At 33.1% G+C, this 17,773-nt stretch overlaps 1 protein-coding gene across 1 annotated transcript in view; it reads left to right on the top strand.

The window, feature by feature from the left end:
• The window catches only part of E(z) (histone-lysine N-methyltransferase E(z)), a 238,997-nt gene that overhangs the window by 54,992 nt on the left and 166,232 nt on the right, over nt 1–17,773 (top strand). The window contains exon 7 of the mRNA XM_090387215.1: nt 10,248–10,411. Coding sequence (XP_090243341.1) covers nt 10,248–10,411 — 164 coding nt within the window. The remainder of the gene's footprint in view (nt 1–10,247; nt 10,412–17,773) is intronic.

Here is a 17,773-nt window from a genome sequence, read left to right on the forward strand (position 1 = left end):
TTTTACAACAATAAAACTTTACTTTAATTGTTAAATGCCCTCCATCAGCGTTAATGCATGAGCTGCATCTATCTTCAACAGATCTACATACTGAAATGCACAAATCAGGTGAAATGTTTTCTGCTTCTTGTTGAATTTTTTAATTCCTTCATCATTCTAAAAACACTTGTATGGTTTGAACCTAGCTCTTGTGAACACCGTCTTGTTGATTTTCTTGGGGTGCACAAGATTGCATTTCTTACAGATTCAATGTTTTCATCACTTCTTGATGTCTTCTTCCTGCCACATGCTAAGTTATTGATATTCTGAATGGTTCCATGCTCCTCAAATTTATCCCACAAATGAGTAATTGTTAAACATGTCTGTGCTTTTGTTCCCTATCATGATTTCCAAGCATGCTGAGCTTCATTGGCATTTTCATATTTCCAGTATACCATTTTATAATTGTCTTTCTTTCTTCAAAACTTAATTGGGTACTCTATGTCGTTTTAGCAGTATCTATAAAATAAAACAAAACTTAAATTATTGAAAAAAAATTTTCTGTTTTTAAGCTACAAAATGAGTTTAAGAAAATTAAATTGGTGCATATTGTTAATTAAATATAAATTTTTAAAGTGTGTATACATAATTTTGAAATATTCTGCATATAAACAGATTTCATTTGGGCATGTTTACCCCCTCCCCTCCAGTGCAGAAATGAATCTTGTTGTGTTTGAAGATTCTATCCTAAATTCATTCCCTACCAACCTTAAGCTTCTCCTTCATTGTGTAGACAATGTATTATTAACAAGTGGCTTGCAAACTATTAATTTATTCAACCCATTCCATAGTCATTCAAAGTATATTTTAGAACCACTTAAAAAAAAAAAAATCAATTGTGTTAATTCTTAAATTTAAGCATCCGTAACGAGTATAATTCTTTAAAAACTTGTATTATCATTTTAAAAAATGCATACAAGGAAATTTCCTCATTTCTTTTCACATCATCTGTACATTGTTAAAAATTCACTTTTTTATACTCAACTACATTGCATTAAAATATAGTTTCAGAGACACTGATTTACATTCTGAACTCCAGTATATCTAACTACTACCTTCCTTAGCAGATGATATCCCAGGCCCTGAGTTCCAAGCATTCAGTGACCACAGCAAATTCCATGATCATTCAGCAAATACAGTGATCATCTGGTGTTTTCTGTATATAAGAAGTGTATGTAATCTGTGAAATAACAAGCAGTAAGTTTCTTGCTTAAATATAATAACTTGGTATAAAGTTTATACTAACCGAGAAAGGAAAGTTGGTTTTTTTTTTTTTTTTTTTTTTTGTACTAACCATTTTTTTCTGTGCTTTGATCACTAGTTGGCACTGCTCTTGCACACACATGCCATTGCTTGGTAACCTGAGAGGAAAAGACCATTCCTAAGAGCCAAAAAAAAAAAAAAAAAAAAAAAAAAGTGCATAATATGATTTCCAATGATAACAAATCTTGTAGGCTGCAAAATGTGTCCAGACATCCAGTAAAAAGAACAATGCAGTAGTGGACTGATGCAGTAACAAAAAAACTGAACATGAAATGAACCTGGACCTTTACCATTATATATGGTACTGCTGGCCAACCTGTGGATAAGTAGTCACCCTTTAAGGTTCAAGAGGAATTAGGAAGCAAAGCAGGAATGCCAAAATCAGTTAACCAAAATTAAGTGATATCTTTAAAATGGATTTTGCAGGTTAGCCCCCCTAGATCAAACCTATTACTATCATTCTAGGTTGGCATCTAGATAAGTTACTGTATAATCTTGCTGCCTCTACGTTGGCAGCTGTGACTGTTGGGAGTCTGAGTAGCATGCATTATGGGTTACTGCTGAGGCCACACTGTGTTAAGGAGCTGGGTATATCTTGCTGTCTGTATAGCATATCTAAGAATGTCATTATTTTATATAGCGTTTTCTCCCCCAAAAACCCTTATTCATCTGTATCAGTGCATCACGCTCAAAAAATTGAACAGATTTATCTCAGACCTGCTAATTCATTCACAGAAGATATATTGCACATTATATGGAAAAGTGACACAACTCAAGAAATGTGATTTTTCAGAAAAGCAAAAACAAAGAAATCAGATAAGGTTTCATCTCAATTGTGGGCATTAATAATAGATAAGAGAAAAATTATCAGCTTGATAAAGCACAATAAACCTTTCTAACAGATTTTAAATATTATTTTCAAATTTGTGTTACCATGACTACCATAGAGGTCATAGCATGACTTTGGGTTGTGTCACTTTTCTTATTTGTTATTTATTTATGTTTTTTGTTGTGACACTTTTAATATAGGAAAGGTACAGAAAATTTTAACATTTTGAAATAGTTTAGACAAAAATAGCATATTTTCTTAATTAATGAAAATATATTTTGAAATGAACAATATAACAAAAACAAACAAAAAATGTAATTTTAATTTAAAAAAATACAATAATTCTCTTATTAATCAAAATAAGGTTTAAGGTTTGAATGCCAAAACATAAAACGGTTCGTAGCTTTTAGGGATATGATTTGTTTTAATCAAGTCCAGGATATCTGATTATTTTTTATCTGAAACTTGTATCTTCTTGGTGTATACTGATTTCATTTTGAGAGCTTGCCTTGTGACGACTGACGTCTCTTGTGAGTCACAATTTTTTTTTATAGTCCTCTTGCTCGTACAACATTTTTATGGAGAATGCAGTGGGACTACATTTTCAACCTTTGGTATCTTGATTTTGCCTAACTTTAAATTTTCATTGTCTTCCATCTTTCAGTTGTTCCCATAATGCTGACAAACGTTTTTAAAATTGATGAAATCATCATGGGCCATTTCAGTTACTCTATACGGGTTTCCTCGTTTCTTCGCTGCACGTATTAATGTAATATACTGTCAAGGAATATAAATCAGTCCTGATTTTAATGCTTTCTTTGCAGATTTTTCTATCACAGAATGCATGTTATCCCTTTCATGTATGTCCTGTAATTAGGAACTTATGAGTGATGGACTTAATACTCAACATAGATACAGCATGCATGTACATAGCAACACTGAATTTATTCTTCTGTTGTCCACTGCAGTTGTCTGAGTAGAAGGTAATCTCAAGGTCAGTACTCTTTACGGATCTGGCAGTCTCTTCTAAATATTTGTAAACACAAGTGTCTATATCTATGCCCCCCCCAGTTACCTTGACCCCCATGCCAGAAGAAACACTGTACTTTACCACTTTTAAGCTCTGAAATTGTAAAGTTATAGCAGTTTAATTTAGATTTGTAATAGAATAAGGAAGTGTCACCCCTATCACCCAGTCACAATTAAAAAAAGTGTCATTTTTACCAGTGCAACAAATACAGTCATCTGTTACAAATCTGATGTGTCGCTTTTCTACTGTGACTAGTGGCAATACCTGCTTAGTAGAAAAGCGACACAACTGCACTCTACTGGCTCAAATTTTGAGTTATAAATATGTAGTTTTTTCCAGGATGTGGAGTTCAAGCTTGTGCATCCTCCTGTTTATATTAACTCGAATTCTATAATTTTTGAGTTGTCACTTTTCCATACAATGTGCGATATGTGGTCTCAGTTTTAATGTCAGTTAAGCTTAGTTTATTTAGAATTGCCTCTATCTGTAACTGCAACAACTTTCACTTTTTTTTCCTCTTTTGTTATTTTAGCTCATAGATCACTAGATCTCATGCACTTAAAGAAAAAAAAAATTAAATAGCTCAACTATTCCTGATTATAATAAAAGATATGATCTGCACATGTTAAAACATTTTTCACAACACTAGTGTGACTGTACTCATATGCTATTCTACATATCCTTCCATTCATGTCTTCAGTGCTCTGGATTTTAGGCTGTTGGTGGTAGACCAAGACATGACAGACAGTTAGGGAGCATTATGTGATTGTCATGATCATATGATCATATCACTCACATAATGAACAAGGCAAGCTTTTCCTGGTTACAAGCCATACAACTGAACAATCCACTTTTGCAATTCTGCAAGGTAAATATTTCTGTTGTCTTGTTGCATTTTAATGTGCATTTACGAGATATAATAGAACATAATAGAATATAAATAAAACAAGATATAATAGAACATTTGATAATTTAATATATTATTTGAGAACAAAAGAGCTATCTAATAATAAGTTAACTTCAGCATAATGGGGTTTCAGATATTCACATAAATTAGGCACACATGCATAAATTTTAACCAAAAATTTACAACACAGTTGTTTAACATAACATGTAATTATTAGCAGGCAGAAGAAACTTCTACAACCTCATCTCACCATTGGCCCTCAGAGAATTTGACTTTAGAGAGCAAGCACCTAGAGGAAAATTTGTGTTTCCTTGATGCATAGAGAGCTGAATTCCAAGAATTTTCATGGAAGAGCGTACCCCACAAGTCTTTGATGACAAAAAAAGTGCACACTGTTGATTGACATGCAAGATTGGTGCAAGTCACACCAAACCTGGACTGTGGATTACCAGATATTGAGCCTGTGGATTGTGTGTGGGGAATGTTATTACTAGAGTGTGTTATTCCAACTGTAAAATTTGGTAGAGGTGCTCTCTCCTGCTTTTCCCCATCCACAGCATTTCACATGAGGGTGCAGGCTTATTAAACCTGTACAAATTTTCACATCTTCATAACTTCATAACCTCTCTCATGCAGCCATGCACTCAGAAACTGGCAATAAATCTTTCTTTTATTATAATTATTCATGTCTGCCATGTTAGCCCTATATGCAAAAAATAAAAATAAAAGTCTGAAAACAAGATATAATAAAACATTTGATAATTTAATATATTATTTGAGAACAAAAGATATTCTGTGCAAAGGGACTTTGTGGACACCCTGTGTATAAAGTAAAACCTTGTCTTGTGACTTTTTTTTTTGCATTATTACTTTCAGTAAAAATGGCTTTGAAGTATCTATACAAGTTCAGAACATGTCAGTATTAATTAATCAAGAGAAGCATTTAGTCAGATATACATATTAACACTAGAAATTTCTTAATTCTCATATATTTTTTATTTTCATTGTGTTAAATATTTGTGAGTAGATGGCTAATGCACTAATTTAGTCAATATGAGAAAGCTGACACTTATGCTATGGAGAAATTCACTAAATTTCTTGCACATGATAACATGATTACTAAGTTTGTTTTTGCTGCAATTATTAGTCATACATTGTGATGTATTCAAGCTGTATGTTAGTGCATCAAAATAAGCATTAGGTTACTTATGTATAATTACACATACCTGAGAGTAGAGAGAGAGAGAGAGAGAGAGAGAGAGAGAGAGAATATATTCATGTCTGGATATTTTCTGTTTAATGCTCATAAGCCTTGCAAAGAAGGGTGATATTTCTTTTTTTTTCATTATTATCATTCAATTAAATTTGTAACTAAGTGTGAGCCTATCTTGTTAATTATACTGCATGGGCCAGTGACCAGCTTGACTTCACTTTAGAACAGCTGAGAGTGGTAAACAGAAAATTTCAAATGTCTAAGTATAGTTGAAAAATGCATGTTTGATTACAGTTTTTGCATGATAATGTTGTTATCTTGGTTGTATGGATTGAATCTGTTTTTTTGTATTCATAAGTCCCTATTTACGGAAAAATTAACCATGGAAGCCGGTTGACAGAAAAACATTATACACAACTATATACTAAAATAAATAACAATGCATTAAAAAAAAAGAAAACTGTGATTTTCAGAATGTTTAAACTGTTTATTTCGAAGGTGGAGGTATGTGATAAAATTTTTGGCAAAATCTGAATGTGTGATGACACTAAATGCTAGATCAGTTCATACTAAGCACTCACTGAACCTCAGTGATTTCTTTCTTACACCTACTTGTCCATCAGTTTTGTAGCTCAGAGTTTTGTTTTTGTTGTTTCTAACAGCAACAAAGAAAGTTCAGTTTCAGCAAATGGAGTGAATTCAGCAATTTCACTCAGAAGAAAAAAAATTCTTGAATGAAGAAAGATGAATTTATTTAAAGTGCTACTAGTATGTATAGGAGAGGAAGAAAAAAAGTAGTGATTGTACAAATTCTCTTATTTTTTGTTTGCTTTTCAGTGATGTTTAATCACTTATTTTTGCATGATAATGTTCAACATAAAATAAAAAAAAATACATGATTACCCAACAAATTATGATTTTGTTTGTTGATTTGCTTTTTCACTTTCTCTTTATTTATTTATTTTTTGATGCACGGTTATCCTTGGGCCATTGGTTATAATCCTTGCCATGACAGTGTAGTTATATCTGCTATGAGAAAGTGCTGCTGACTTCTTGGACAAAAAATTTTTTCACAGCAGCTTAAGGGTGATATTCGGCATAGAGAAATAAAAGTTAAGAGCTAGGTTTTCTCTTATATCATTGAAAAATGTTTGGCTGTAATCACTTTCTGATGCTGACAAGTGCAGTGGGCTGCAAAAATTGCTGTGAAACATGGTTGCAACCTATGCAGAAGGAAAGCCAGCTCCACTAATCGGAATGAAGCATGCTTGATTTTCTTGTGAAACAGCTGCAGTCAAAATTAAAAAGACACTGCATGAAAAATTTTTGACGACCCCCATAGAGAAACAAGTTTTATAAGCTAGGTATTCCCTTAGGTAAGTCTGTTCCAGCAATCAACTACCCAATGGCTAAAGGCAAACTTCCGCACATCTATTCTACAACTGTCTTTCTCAATTTGAATCTATGCTTGCTCAAACCATTCAAGGCCTTACACACCTCAATCAGATCACCTTGCAGGTGTCTAGTCTCCAGATGCTGCAACTTTCAGAACTTCAGCCTTCCTTAGAAAGAGCAGCCCTTTGTTCCTCTCACCAATCTTGTTGCTCTTCTCTGTACTCGTTCTAGCAACTCTACATTCTTCCTAAAATGAGGCCTCCAGACATGTATGCAGTACTCAAGGTGTGGCCTGACTATTGCCTTATACAAGAGGAAAATCCCCTCCTTGTCTCTGCTAGCAAAATTCCTATATATCATTGACAAAACTCCATGACCTTCTCTGGCAGCCCGTCTGCTCTGCTCAGAGAATTTCATATCTGACTGCACAATTACCCCCAAGTATTTTTCATTCTCCACCTCCCTGAGTGTACTACCACACAGTTGGTACATTTCTCTTGGGTTACTGCTACCCATATGCAGTACTTTGCATTTGTCAATGTTAAACTTCAGTTGCCACTTCTCAGCCCATCTGCCTAACTTTTCTAGATCTTACTGTAGTAGCATACTGTCTTTACTGTCATTAACAACCTGCCAACCTTTGTATCATCTGCAAACTTGGACATTAAGCCTGATATACCTTCATCGATATCATTGATAAATACAAAAAAAAACAATGGGCCCAGCACCGAACCATGGGGGGCCTCCACTAATAACATTAGTCCGCGTAGAGCCATGTCCATTTATTACCACTCTGCCATTTCCCACTCAACCATTCCTTTATCCATTGCAGAAACTTGCCCTTTATGCAATACTGCTCCAGTTTGTAGAGCAGTCTTCCATGTGCAACAGTATCAAAAGCTTTCCTGATATCCAAGTATATGATATGAAAAATTATTTTTTGCATCCAGCTTCTTTGTGACCACATCATAGTATCCAATCAAATTGGTCAGACAAGACTTCCACTTAACAAACTCATGCTGTGTCTGAACTAATACTGCAGCCTTGTTTAGGTGATCCTGCATCACCTCTTTAACCAGTGACTCCATTTATTTTCCTCGGAACAGAAGTTAAACTAACAGGTCTATAATTATTTGTGTCACCCTTTGTGAATTGGGGATACATTTGCACATCTCCAGTCCATGGGGACCTCCCCTGAATCTAAGGTTGCTCTCATAATTATGGCTAAGATTTTGCTAACTTCCCTCGCTGTCTCCTTCAATATAACTGGATAGATTCCATCCACCGAGGTGCCTTTTTTATGTTTAAACTTCAACAATTTGTCCTCCAGTTTGCTCTGCATTATTACAAAATCATTAAGTTCCCTGTTAGAGATTAGTAAATTCCTGTCCTCCCCTTCCTTACAGAATTCCTCATATGTGAATGTAGATGCAAAATACTCATTCAGTTTTTCAGCTATCTGAGCAGGATCATCAACAGTCGAACCACCAACATCAAGTGAACCAGTCTAATTCATCCCCTTCCTCCTAGAGTTTACATAAGTAAAGAAATCTTTGGTGTTTTTCTTTGCATCCTTTGCCAAGGATTTCTCGTAATCAGCTTTCACTTGCCTAACCTCCTTTGTGACTTGATTACAGACTAGCTTATATCTGCCATAGACTTCTGTGTCACCAGATAATTTATATGCATCCCACACATTTTTCTTCTCTGTCCCGAGCCTCATTAGTTCATTTGACATCCATTTATGTCTAAATCTTGAACAGTATTTCTTAGTTGGTCTGAAAGGCCTAGTAGCTTCCAAGGTTAATTCCTTGAAGGCTTCCCATTTAGAATTCACTATTTTAAACATAATCAGTTGATTCCACTGTATAGATTTTAAAAACTGTCTGAGACCACTGTAGTCACCTTTACAAAAACCCTTCCCTTTACCCTTGATGGTAGTTATATCTTTAAGTAAAAACCACATCAGTACACTGTGATCACTGTCATTTAGTGGTTCCTTTATCTGCAAATTCTTAATGCATGAATAATCACTGCTGATAATCAGATCAAGTGTATTACTCCCTCTGGTTGCCCCTCGAACATGTTGCTGTAGAAAACAATCCTTTAATAAATCCACAAAAGTCTTACTAGTGTGCAAGTGACCAACCCACAAGTTCCAGTCAATATCTGGAAAGTTAAAATCCGCCATTACAAGACATTCTGATTTATTGGCCCACTCTATTTCTCTGCACAATTGTTCGTTGTACTCATCAAAGTCATTAGGCTTATAACACACTCCTACTCTCATTTTCCCTTTCCCAGTGCTTACGTCACACCAAATTGACTCAACATTACACTGCCCACCCATATCAACTGGATGCACTTCCTTAGATTTTGTGTTTCTTAACTAACAGCATAACCCTTCCTCCCTTCCTACCCTGTTTATCCTTTCTGTGCAAATTGTACTCCTCAAATTCTAATTCTGCACTGCTTATATCTGTGTGACACCATGTCTCTGATATCCCAACAATATCCGCCTTTGATGTCTTGATGAGCACTTCAAATTCATCGAATTTATTTACTATACTTTTAGCATTGGTGTACATGCAAGTATACATGCACCTGTTCTTACTCTTAGTTATCCTAACACAGCCCATGTATTTACTTGTTCCGTGATGATCCCAGCAGCTCTTGAAATCCCCAGCAATCTGCTCTCTAGGCTATTGCTCATTACAATAGAAGCAGTGCAAGAACCACTTTTGCCTCTGCCTGCAGCTACTGTGGAAACATGATTGTAACATGCAGCAGGAGAGCAAGCTGTGATAGCAGATAAAATTCAGTTCCATTTGGTAATTTACACATTTATTGAATATAGTAATGCCTTCATTAAATAAAAGAAACATTTATAAAATAATTATCCACCTGTAAAATCACATGATAAAAAAGCACAAATTTCTTTATAATGTTTGTTTGTTTGTATAATGTTTGTTTGATTGGTTTCAGCAGTCTTTTCAAATTAGATAATCTAGTTGCAGTTGTAGTACTCAACTTAGCCTCTGAATTTCATTATAGATGTATTTCAAATAATCCATACTAAAATCTATATAAAACCTTATATTGTTGGTTGGGGAATGGTAGTAGCTTTGAAGCACTACTTGTTTCAAGTAATCTGATATTGGTTTAATGAGTACATCATAGTGTGCATGCTTGCGTACATCAGCAGTTACACCATCATGTCCCATAGGACTAGCTATGGTGACACTGTAAGAGAGGTGATACAAGCAGGTGGATCCAGCTATTTGATTATTGTAGCAAATACATATTAGTTGTATATCTTGATCCCTGATTTAGTACATCTATCAGTCTAAGATTCAGTGTACTTTCTGGAAATTAATGAACAACTAAAAAGAAACCACCCTGCATAGCCAATCCTCTTTTTCTTAATTGTTGTGAACTTACATTTATCCATGTAGAATTCCTTGATTCAGCAAATTTTTGAAACAGTAATAGTAATTAGAATTCTGTGTGAATTCTTTAAGTGATATATTTTAGATCTATTAATATAAAAATCTTGTATAATATTATATAGATATAGAGAGTTGATAGAGAAACACGATCCTAATGCATTACCTCCAGAATGTACAGTTAACATAGATGGACCAAAAGCACATTCAGTTATGAGGGAACAGAGTATGCATTCTTACCATACTTTATTTTGCCGTCGTTGTTTCAAATATGATTGTTTTCTTCATCGTAAGTATTATTTGATTATTATAGTATTTTTTGTAGAATGCAAATTAGTTTCTTTTTAAATACATATTTAAAATAAATAATGTGATTAAAACACTTAATTTACACTGGTTAAACCAGTTCTTTTTTGAATTGTTATATGGGTATAATTTTTTTTTACACTCACGAGAAATGAAGAAGATACCAATTACTTTTTATATAAATTTATTTCAAACTGAAAAATTTACTAATTAAAAAAAAATGTAGCTGCTGTTCACTTAAATGCTAAAAATCAGTATAGAACAGTACAGTATATAGTTCATGTTTATAAATAGCTAATAGGTAAATAATTGTGACTTTTATAAATGGCATTGCTGTCACTTGGAATTTTTGTAAGCATTTTTTAAATTAATTAATTTTTTTTTTTTTTTTACATTGTAGCCAAGTTAGTTGTTCTTAGGTTGTACATGCTTAATTTACCTGCTTATCATCTAGAATAGTATTTCTCAAATAGTTGTACATATGTCTCTGACAATATGAAGAAGACAATGTAGGTGATACTTCAGTGTCAGTTTATTGTGTATGACTTAGAACCAAACAGTGATCTCATTGTATTGGGAGATAAATTGCATAGGTGATGGTTTATTATTACTAATAAATTACCTATTGATTTAAGGCATGAGAGTTGCATTTTTTCACATTTAAGAATTAACTCTCACTTATCATAAGGCATCATGCATATTTTTGATCACTATAAGCAGATTGATGCACACCAACTGCAACTGAATCCTTAATCCGTTATTGAATTGGTTATAATCAGGTATAAAATGTCTTGTTTTATAATTGTGAGCAGAGTCATTTTGATTGTATATAGAGATACTCCACCAAGTTCCTAGATCCAATACTTGTTATGTTCATTATCAGTGATATTGTTAGTTTTTATATGGGCAACATTGTTTTCTGTCCTTACAAAGAAAGCAAACAGCAACTAATTTCACTACAGACAGTTATGAGTTTTATTAAGAATTACAAAGGCTATAAAGAGGAAGACCTGCTTGTATAATAATGCCAGGAGCATAGTATTAAGTTTAAATTTGAAAATATAAATTTGATACTCCAGGTATAATGATGTGATTTAAATATCAGAAACATGGTGTCACTGATGTAGGAGATGCAGAATTTGAATACGATGCCTAGTGTTCAGTACATGGAAAGAACAAACATGACAAGGAGTAGTTGTATCCTCAAATGTCACTGAGCACCTCTAAGTAGTGTCCATTATTTATAAAAAAAAGATGTAGATGTTGTGAGGGTGGGGAGTACATGGCTGTTCACAGTGTTGAAATACTCTGCCATTTGCTATACAAAATTAACAGTGGGCACCTTTTGCATAGCTTACACCATTAATGTGATGCATACAGGGTTCATTGCCTTTGGGACTAATATCATGTTGCCTGTTATCTATATAAAATTCCTAAAGGAGGATATATTGGACTATATTACTTTTTCGTTTGATCCTTTTGCTGCTAGTCTTGATCCTTTCACCACTAGTCTTTGCTTGTTCATGCTGATAGAATAATGATTACTAAACTGCAATTTCTTCCACACAGTTCAGCTGGATTATGGTAATGTATGAGGGGAGTATCAAAAAGTTCTTACCCTTACCTAGAAATAATAGCCCTAGAAAGGTGAAACTTTGCAGTAACTTTAATCCTTTTCTATGTGTTCTCCCCATGTATGGATCAGTTGTGTAATGCCTTGATCATAGAAGTCTGCACTTTTTGCCTGAAACCACGATTCCACTTCATTTTTTTTTTTTTTTTTTTTTTGTTGTTGTTGTTGGTGCATCGACTTCTGTGGCTATAATGCACCTGACTTTATATCTGGAAAGTACTATTATTCCAATCACATATTTCTATGTTATAGATATACTTTCTCTTTTCCAATGCTACTCTTGTGTATCTCTATGCTCTTATTTTTTTAAAAATGTGACTATAGAGGTCGCTATTTCCATTTATTCACAGCTCTCTATTAAGTCCATTATGCTGCTATAAATTGCTATATCCTGTAGCGAAATCACATATGTGGTATGATACATTCGTGTACTCTACTAAATATGTGCACTTTATTTTCCCACCTTCTACCTTCCAATAATGCATTACTTGAAAACTCCAGGTATCATTACTTTTCTCATTATACTTTCAGTTTCTGTTTCAGCACATTTTTAGGCATATTTTGACTTTCATGATTTTTCGCCTGCTTTTTTTTTCCTGCAGTACAAGCATTTGGTATTAGTCTCCTTTTTATACTAACACTTACAAAGCCAGGGCCCTTACTAAAAGGTTGGGCTTTACAACCCCAACTAGCCCAATACGTTTAATAATGTTTTCTATACCTTTTACCTTTCTATTTACTATTTCTACCTTTTTTCCGTTCGTTTCCTGTTACTGCAATACGAAGGTGAAGTTTTTGCATTTTACTCTGATCCAAGCCCAAGGCAGGATTTGAACCCGTGACCTTTGGGTTTCCAGGCAGGAACTTTACCCACCTGGCTAGCCCGGTCAGCTCCACTTTATTGATGACTTCCTGAGATGAATCAAAGCAGCATCCACACAATGATTTCTTCATTGTACATCACATACACATTGTACTATCTTCACCCTTCTAGTTTCTGGCACTCTGTGTAATTTTCACATCCATTTATGCATACTTTATTCAATATATTAATACAAACTTATATATACTCTTGCATCCTTTAATGCTGCTTTGCACTTTTAGGTACATCTGTCATACCTGACTTATTAACCTTTCATTAACTGAAACTATTTCATCAACTGAAAACCTTTTTTCATCCACTATAATATTTAATATATATATATATATAAAAATGGGTATTCAATGTAACTCTTTAAAGGAAAAGTTTAAAGAGTCACATAGAAAAGAGGTAAACATTAGATGAAGTGGTTTCAGTGAAAGCAAGATGATTAAATTAATTAGGTATGACAGATGCACCTAAAAGTGCAAAGCAGCATTAAAGGATGCAAGAGTATATGGAAGTTATATTAATATTAAATTATATTAAGTATGCATAAATGGATGTGGAAGTTACACAAGGTGCCAGTAACTATAAGGGTGAGGAAAGTAGATAAAGAAGAGAAGTAGATTACTGAAAGGTGAAAGAATGTTAACATCCTAGAGGTTGTGATGAATTAAGAAATTATGAGCTGAATTTGCCAAGCCAATATAAAGTGGGGAACTGTAAAGTAAAATTAGTACAACAAAATACTAATAAAATAAAATGAAAATGGTATAGCTGTCATCAGATATGGGGGGGGGAACTTTTTTATAAATGGTCTAATATTGGTAATGCAAAAAAAATGCTTGATCTGATGTCAGCTGAAATATATATATATATATATATATATATAAATATAAATGTGTGTGTATTTAAGAATACATAAGTCTGATAAACTTTGCATAGATGGAGGTGAAAAGTACACAAAGTGCCAAGGACTAGAAGGGTGAAAATAGTAGAAAAAAGTATTGTTGTTTTGTAAACTGTGAAAGAATGTTAATATCCTAAAAGTAATGATGAATTAAGACAATTATGGCCTAAATTGCAAAGCAAATCAGAGGTGAGAGAACTGTAAAGTTAAATGATTAAACAAATAAAATAAAAATAAAATACAGAAAATAAAAAAAAAATAGGTGTTGTTAAAGCTGTCATCAGATATGGGTGGGCAAATTTAGTAATAGGTCAAAAACAGGGATAGCAGAAATGCGAAATCTGATGTCAGCTGAAGTAAATGTTGATACATGGTCAGGTATTTCATCAGGGGATTACATATCAGGAACTGCTTTTTTATACCTGTCCATAACAGTGGAAGAGAGGTGAAACGAAGCCAAAAAAAAAAAGAATGAAATTAGCACATTCTCTTACAGTATGGACAGGGTAGTCCCAACGCAGCGTCAGTGATATAAAATAATGATAAAGCTAAAATAACATAGTGTTTTCAGGGTGGGAAAAAGGTTTTGAATTATATGTAGATTTTTAAGTAAATTTGGAAAACTATATTAGTGTAGGAATTTAATAGAAATTAGAAGGTATTAAAATTATTTAGAACAAGCATGTGGTATGGGGTGAGATATTAAATTGAGGATGGGGAAGGGAGTTAAATAAAGACTAAAATAGCGATAGAATGAGTATAGTTGGAATGTTCGTATCCCCCTCATATTGCACTAATAGTTTTACGAATGGGAAAAATGTAGAAATAGAAAGTAGAAAGGTAAAAGGTATAGAAAAAGTTATTAAGTGTACTGGGCTAGCTGGGGTTGTAAAGCCCAACCTTTTAGTAAGGGCCCTGGCTTTGTAAGTGCTAGTATAAAAAGGAGACTAATATACTGCAGGGAAAAAAGCAGGCTAAAAATCATGTAAGTCAAAATATGTCTAAAAATGTGCTGAAACAGAAATCAAAAGTATAATGAGAAAAGTAACAATACCTGAAGTTTTCAAGTAATGTGTATTGGAAGGTAGAAGATGGGAAAATAAAGTGCACATATTTAGTAGAGTACATGAATGTATCATTTTATGGGTCTTGGATATTTCAAGTATTTGTTACCTTACAACTCGACCTTTTGTCCTCAATCAAATGAGTGTTACCTTGGATTATTTGCACTAAATCTACTCATCAAACCACCTTTGGATATATACTAATCTCTTTCACTATTTACCATATTCATCACTACTGAAATTTTATTCATCTAATACTATCTTTGGATCTATGTGACTCTTTATTTATATTACAAAATTTTCTGTATAAGTTATTTTCTACAGTCTCCTAAGGATTTGATGCCTAACATCCCACCATTGGGTCTTCTGTCATCTGGTTATATGTCACCTTGGATTTTTTTCTTATTCTTTCATCATTGGACTTTAACTAGATTTCCTCATCCCTCTCAGGATACTATATTATTCTTTACATGTTTCTTGCTTTTCATGATTACATATGTAATTACTCATATCCTGTATTTAAATATTTTTATATGTAAGCAGTACTCCCTATTTGGTCAAATTTTGATTATTATACTGGGATTATATAACATCCATATCTCGCTAAATATATAGAATATTATCACTTGGTCTTCTTTCAATTAATTTTGATCTACATTCATTATATGTAATGAATTTTGATCTACATTCATTTTCTGTTTTACTTAGCAGTTACTGCTATGTTCAATACTTTTTATTTATCTATGAAATGTTTTATGTTTATTTTCTGTACATCTTATGACTTTATATCTGGAAAGTACTATTATTCCAATCACATATTTCTATGTTATAGATATACTTTCTCTTTTCCAATGCTACTCTTGTGTATCTCTATGCTCTTATTTTTTTAAAAATGTGACTATAGAGGTCGCTATTTCCATTTATTCACAGCTCTCTATTAAGTCCATTATGCTGCTATAAATTGCTATATCCTGTAGCGAAATCACATATGTGGTATGATACATTCGTGTACTCTACTAAATATGTGCACTTTATTTTCCCACCTTCTACCTTCCAATAATGCATTACTTGAAAACTCCAGGTATCATTACTTTTCTCATTATACTTTCAGTTTCTGTTTCAGCACGTTTTTAGGCATATTTTGACTTTCATGATTTTTCGCCTGCTTTTTTTTTCCCTGCAGTACAAGCATTTGGTATTAGTCTCCTTTTTATACTAACACTTACAAAGCCAGGGCCCTTACTAAAAGGTTGGGCTTTACAACCCCAACTAGCCCAATACGTTTAATAATGTTTTCTATACCTTTTACCTTTCTATTTACTATTTCTACCTTTTTTCCGTTCGTTTCCTGTTACTGCAATACGAAGGTGATACGAGCGTTCCAACTATCCTCATTCTATTGCTATTTTTGTACTCCTTTATCCTTTCCCCATCCTCAATTTAATTTTTCACCCCATGCCACATGCTTGTTCTAAATAATTTTAATCCTTTTAATTTCTACTAAATTCCTACACTAATATATTTTTCCAAATTTACTTAAAAATCTACATATAATTCAAAACCTTTTTTCCCACTCTGAAAATGCTTTATTTTATGTTATTTTAGCTTTATCCTTATTTTATATCATTGACACTGTATTGGGACTGTCCTGTCCATACTGTAAGAGAATGTGCTAATTTTATTCTTTTTTTTATTTTTTTGTTTTCACCTCTCTTCCACTGTTATGGACAAGTATAGAAATGCAGTTGCTGATATGTGATCAGGTGTAGCCCCCTGATGAAATACTTGACCATATATCAACATTTACTTTAGCTGACATCAGATTTTGCATTTTTGCTATCCCTGTTTTTTGACCTATTACTAAATTTGCCTACCCATATCTGATGACAGCTTTTAACACCTTCTATTTTTTTATTTTCTGTATTTAATTTTTATTTTATTTGTTTAATCATTTTACATTTTTACAGTTCCCTCACCTCTAATTGACTTTTCAATTCGGGCCATAATTGTCTTAATTCATCATTACTTTTAGGATATTAATATTCTTTTGCCTTTTACAAACCTAAAATACTTCCTTTTTTCTACTATTCTTCTAGTCCATGGCACTTTATGTACTTTTCACCTCAATCTATGCATATTTTATCCAACTTATCTATTCTTAAACGCTTATATATACTTTTACATCCTTTGTGGATTTTGGTGCATCTGTCATACGTTGCTTATTTATTTTTATTTTTATCCATCAACTGAAGTTTTTTTTATTACATTTAATATATATATATATATTGTGTTCTTACTGAAGACTATAAAAATGATATTTGGTAAAGTTTACCGTAATAGGTCCATATCAGGTGTGCAACATGTACATGGGGCAATTAGGCATTATACGTGCATGAAATTATATTAGTCAAATTTATTTTATGCTATCTATCTGTAGGGAATTAGGTGTATAAGGACCAAACTAACAAGTTAGTAAAAGTAAACTAGATGTAACCATAACCTATAAAGGGCCCTAACCATCTCAATATATAGTGAAGTCATACTAATTCCAGTATTAACAAAATAAACAATCAATATTACCATAATGTCGTTACTGAATAAGGCTTACATCGAAAGGCACATCAACAGGGGCTAGTGCCTCTGAATAACAGTGTGGATTTTGGTGCATCTGTCATACGTTGCTTATTTATTTTTATTTTTATCCATCAACTGAAATTTTTTTTATTACATTTAATATATATATATATTGTGTTCTTGGGATAAATTTAATAGACTTATGTTTATTTAATTGTTTCATTGTTAATGGTTTGTTTGTTTGTTTGTTATTTGGCTTTTAGGAGCATTAGCAACTAAGGCCATATTGCTCCGGGGATATG

Source organism: Mastigoproctus giganteus, chromosome 13 (genome assembly GCF_048544385.1).
Source record: "Mastigoproctus giganteus isolate SK-2022 chromosome 13, ASM4854438v1, whole genome shotgun sequence".
NCBI classification, from domain to species: domain Eukaryota; kingdom Metazoa; phylum Arthropoda; class Arachnida; order Uropygi; family Thelyphonidae; genus Mastigoproctus; species Mastigoproctus giganteus.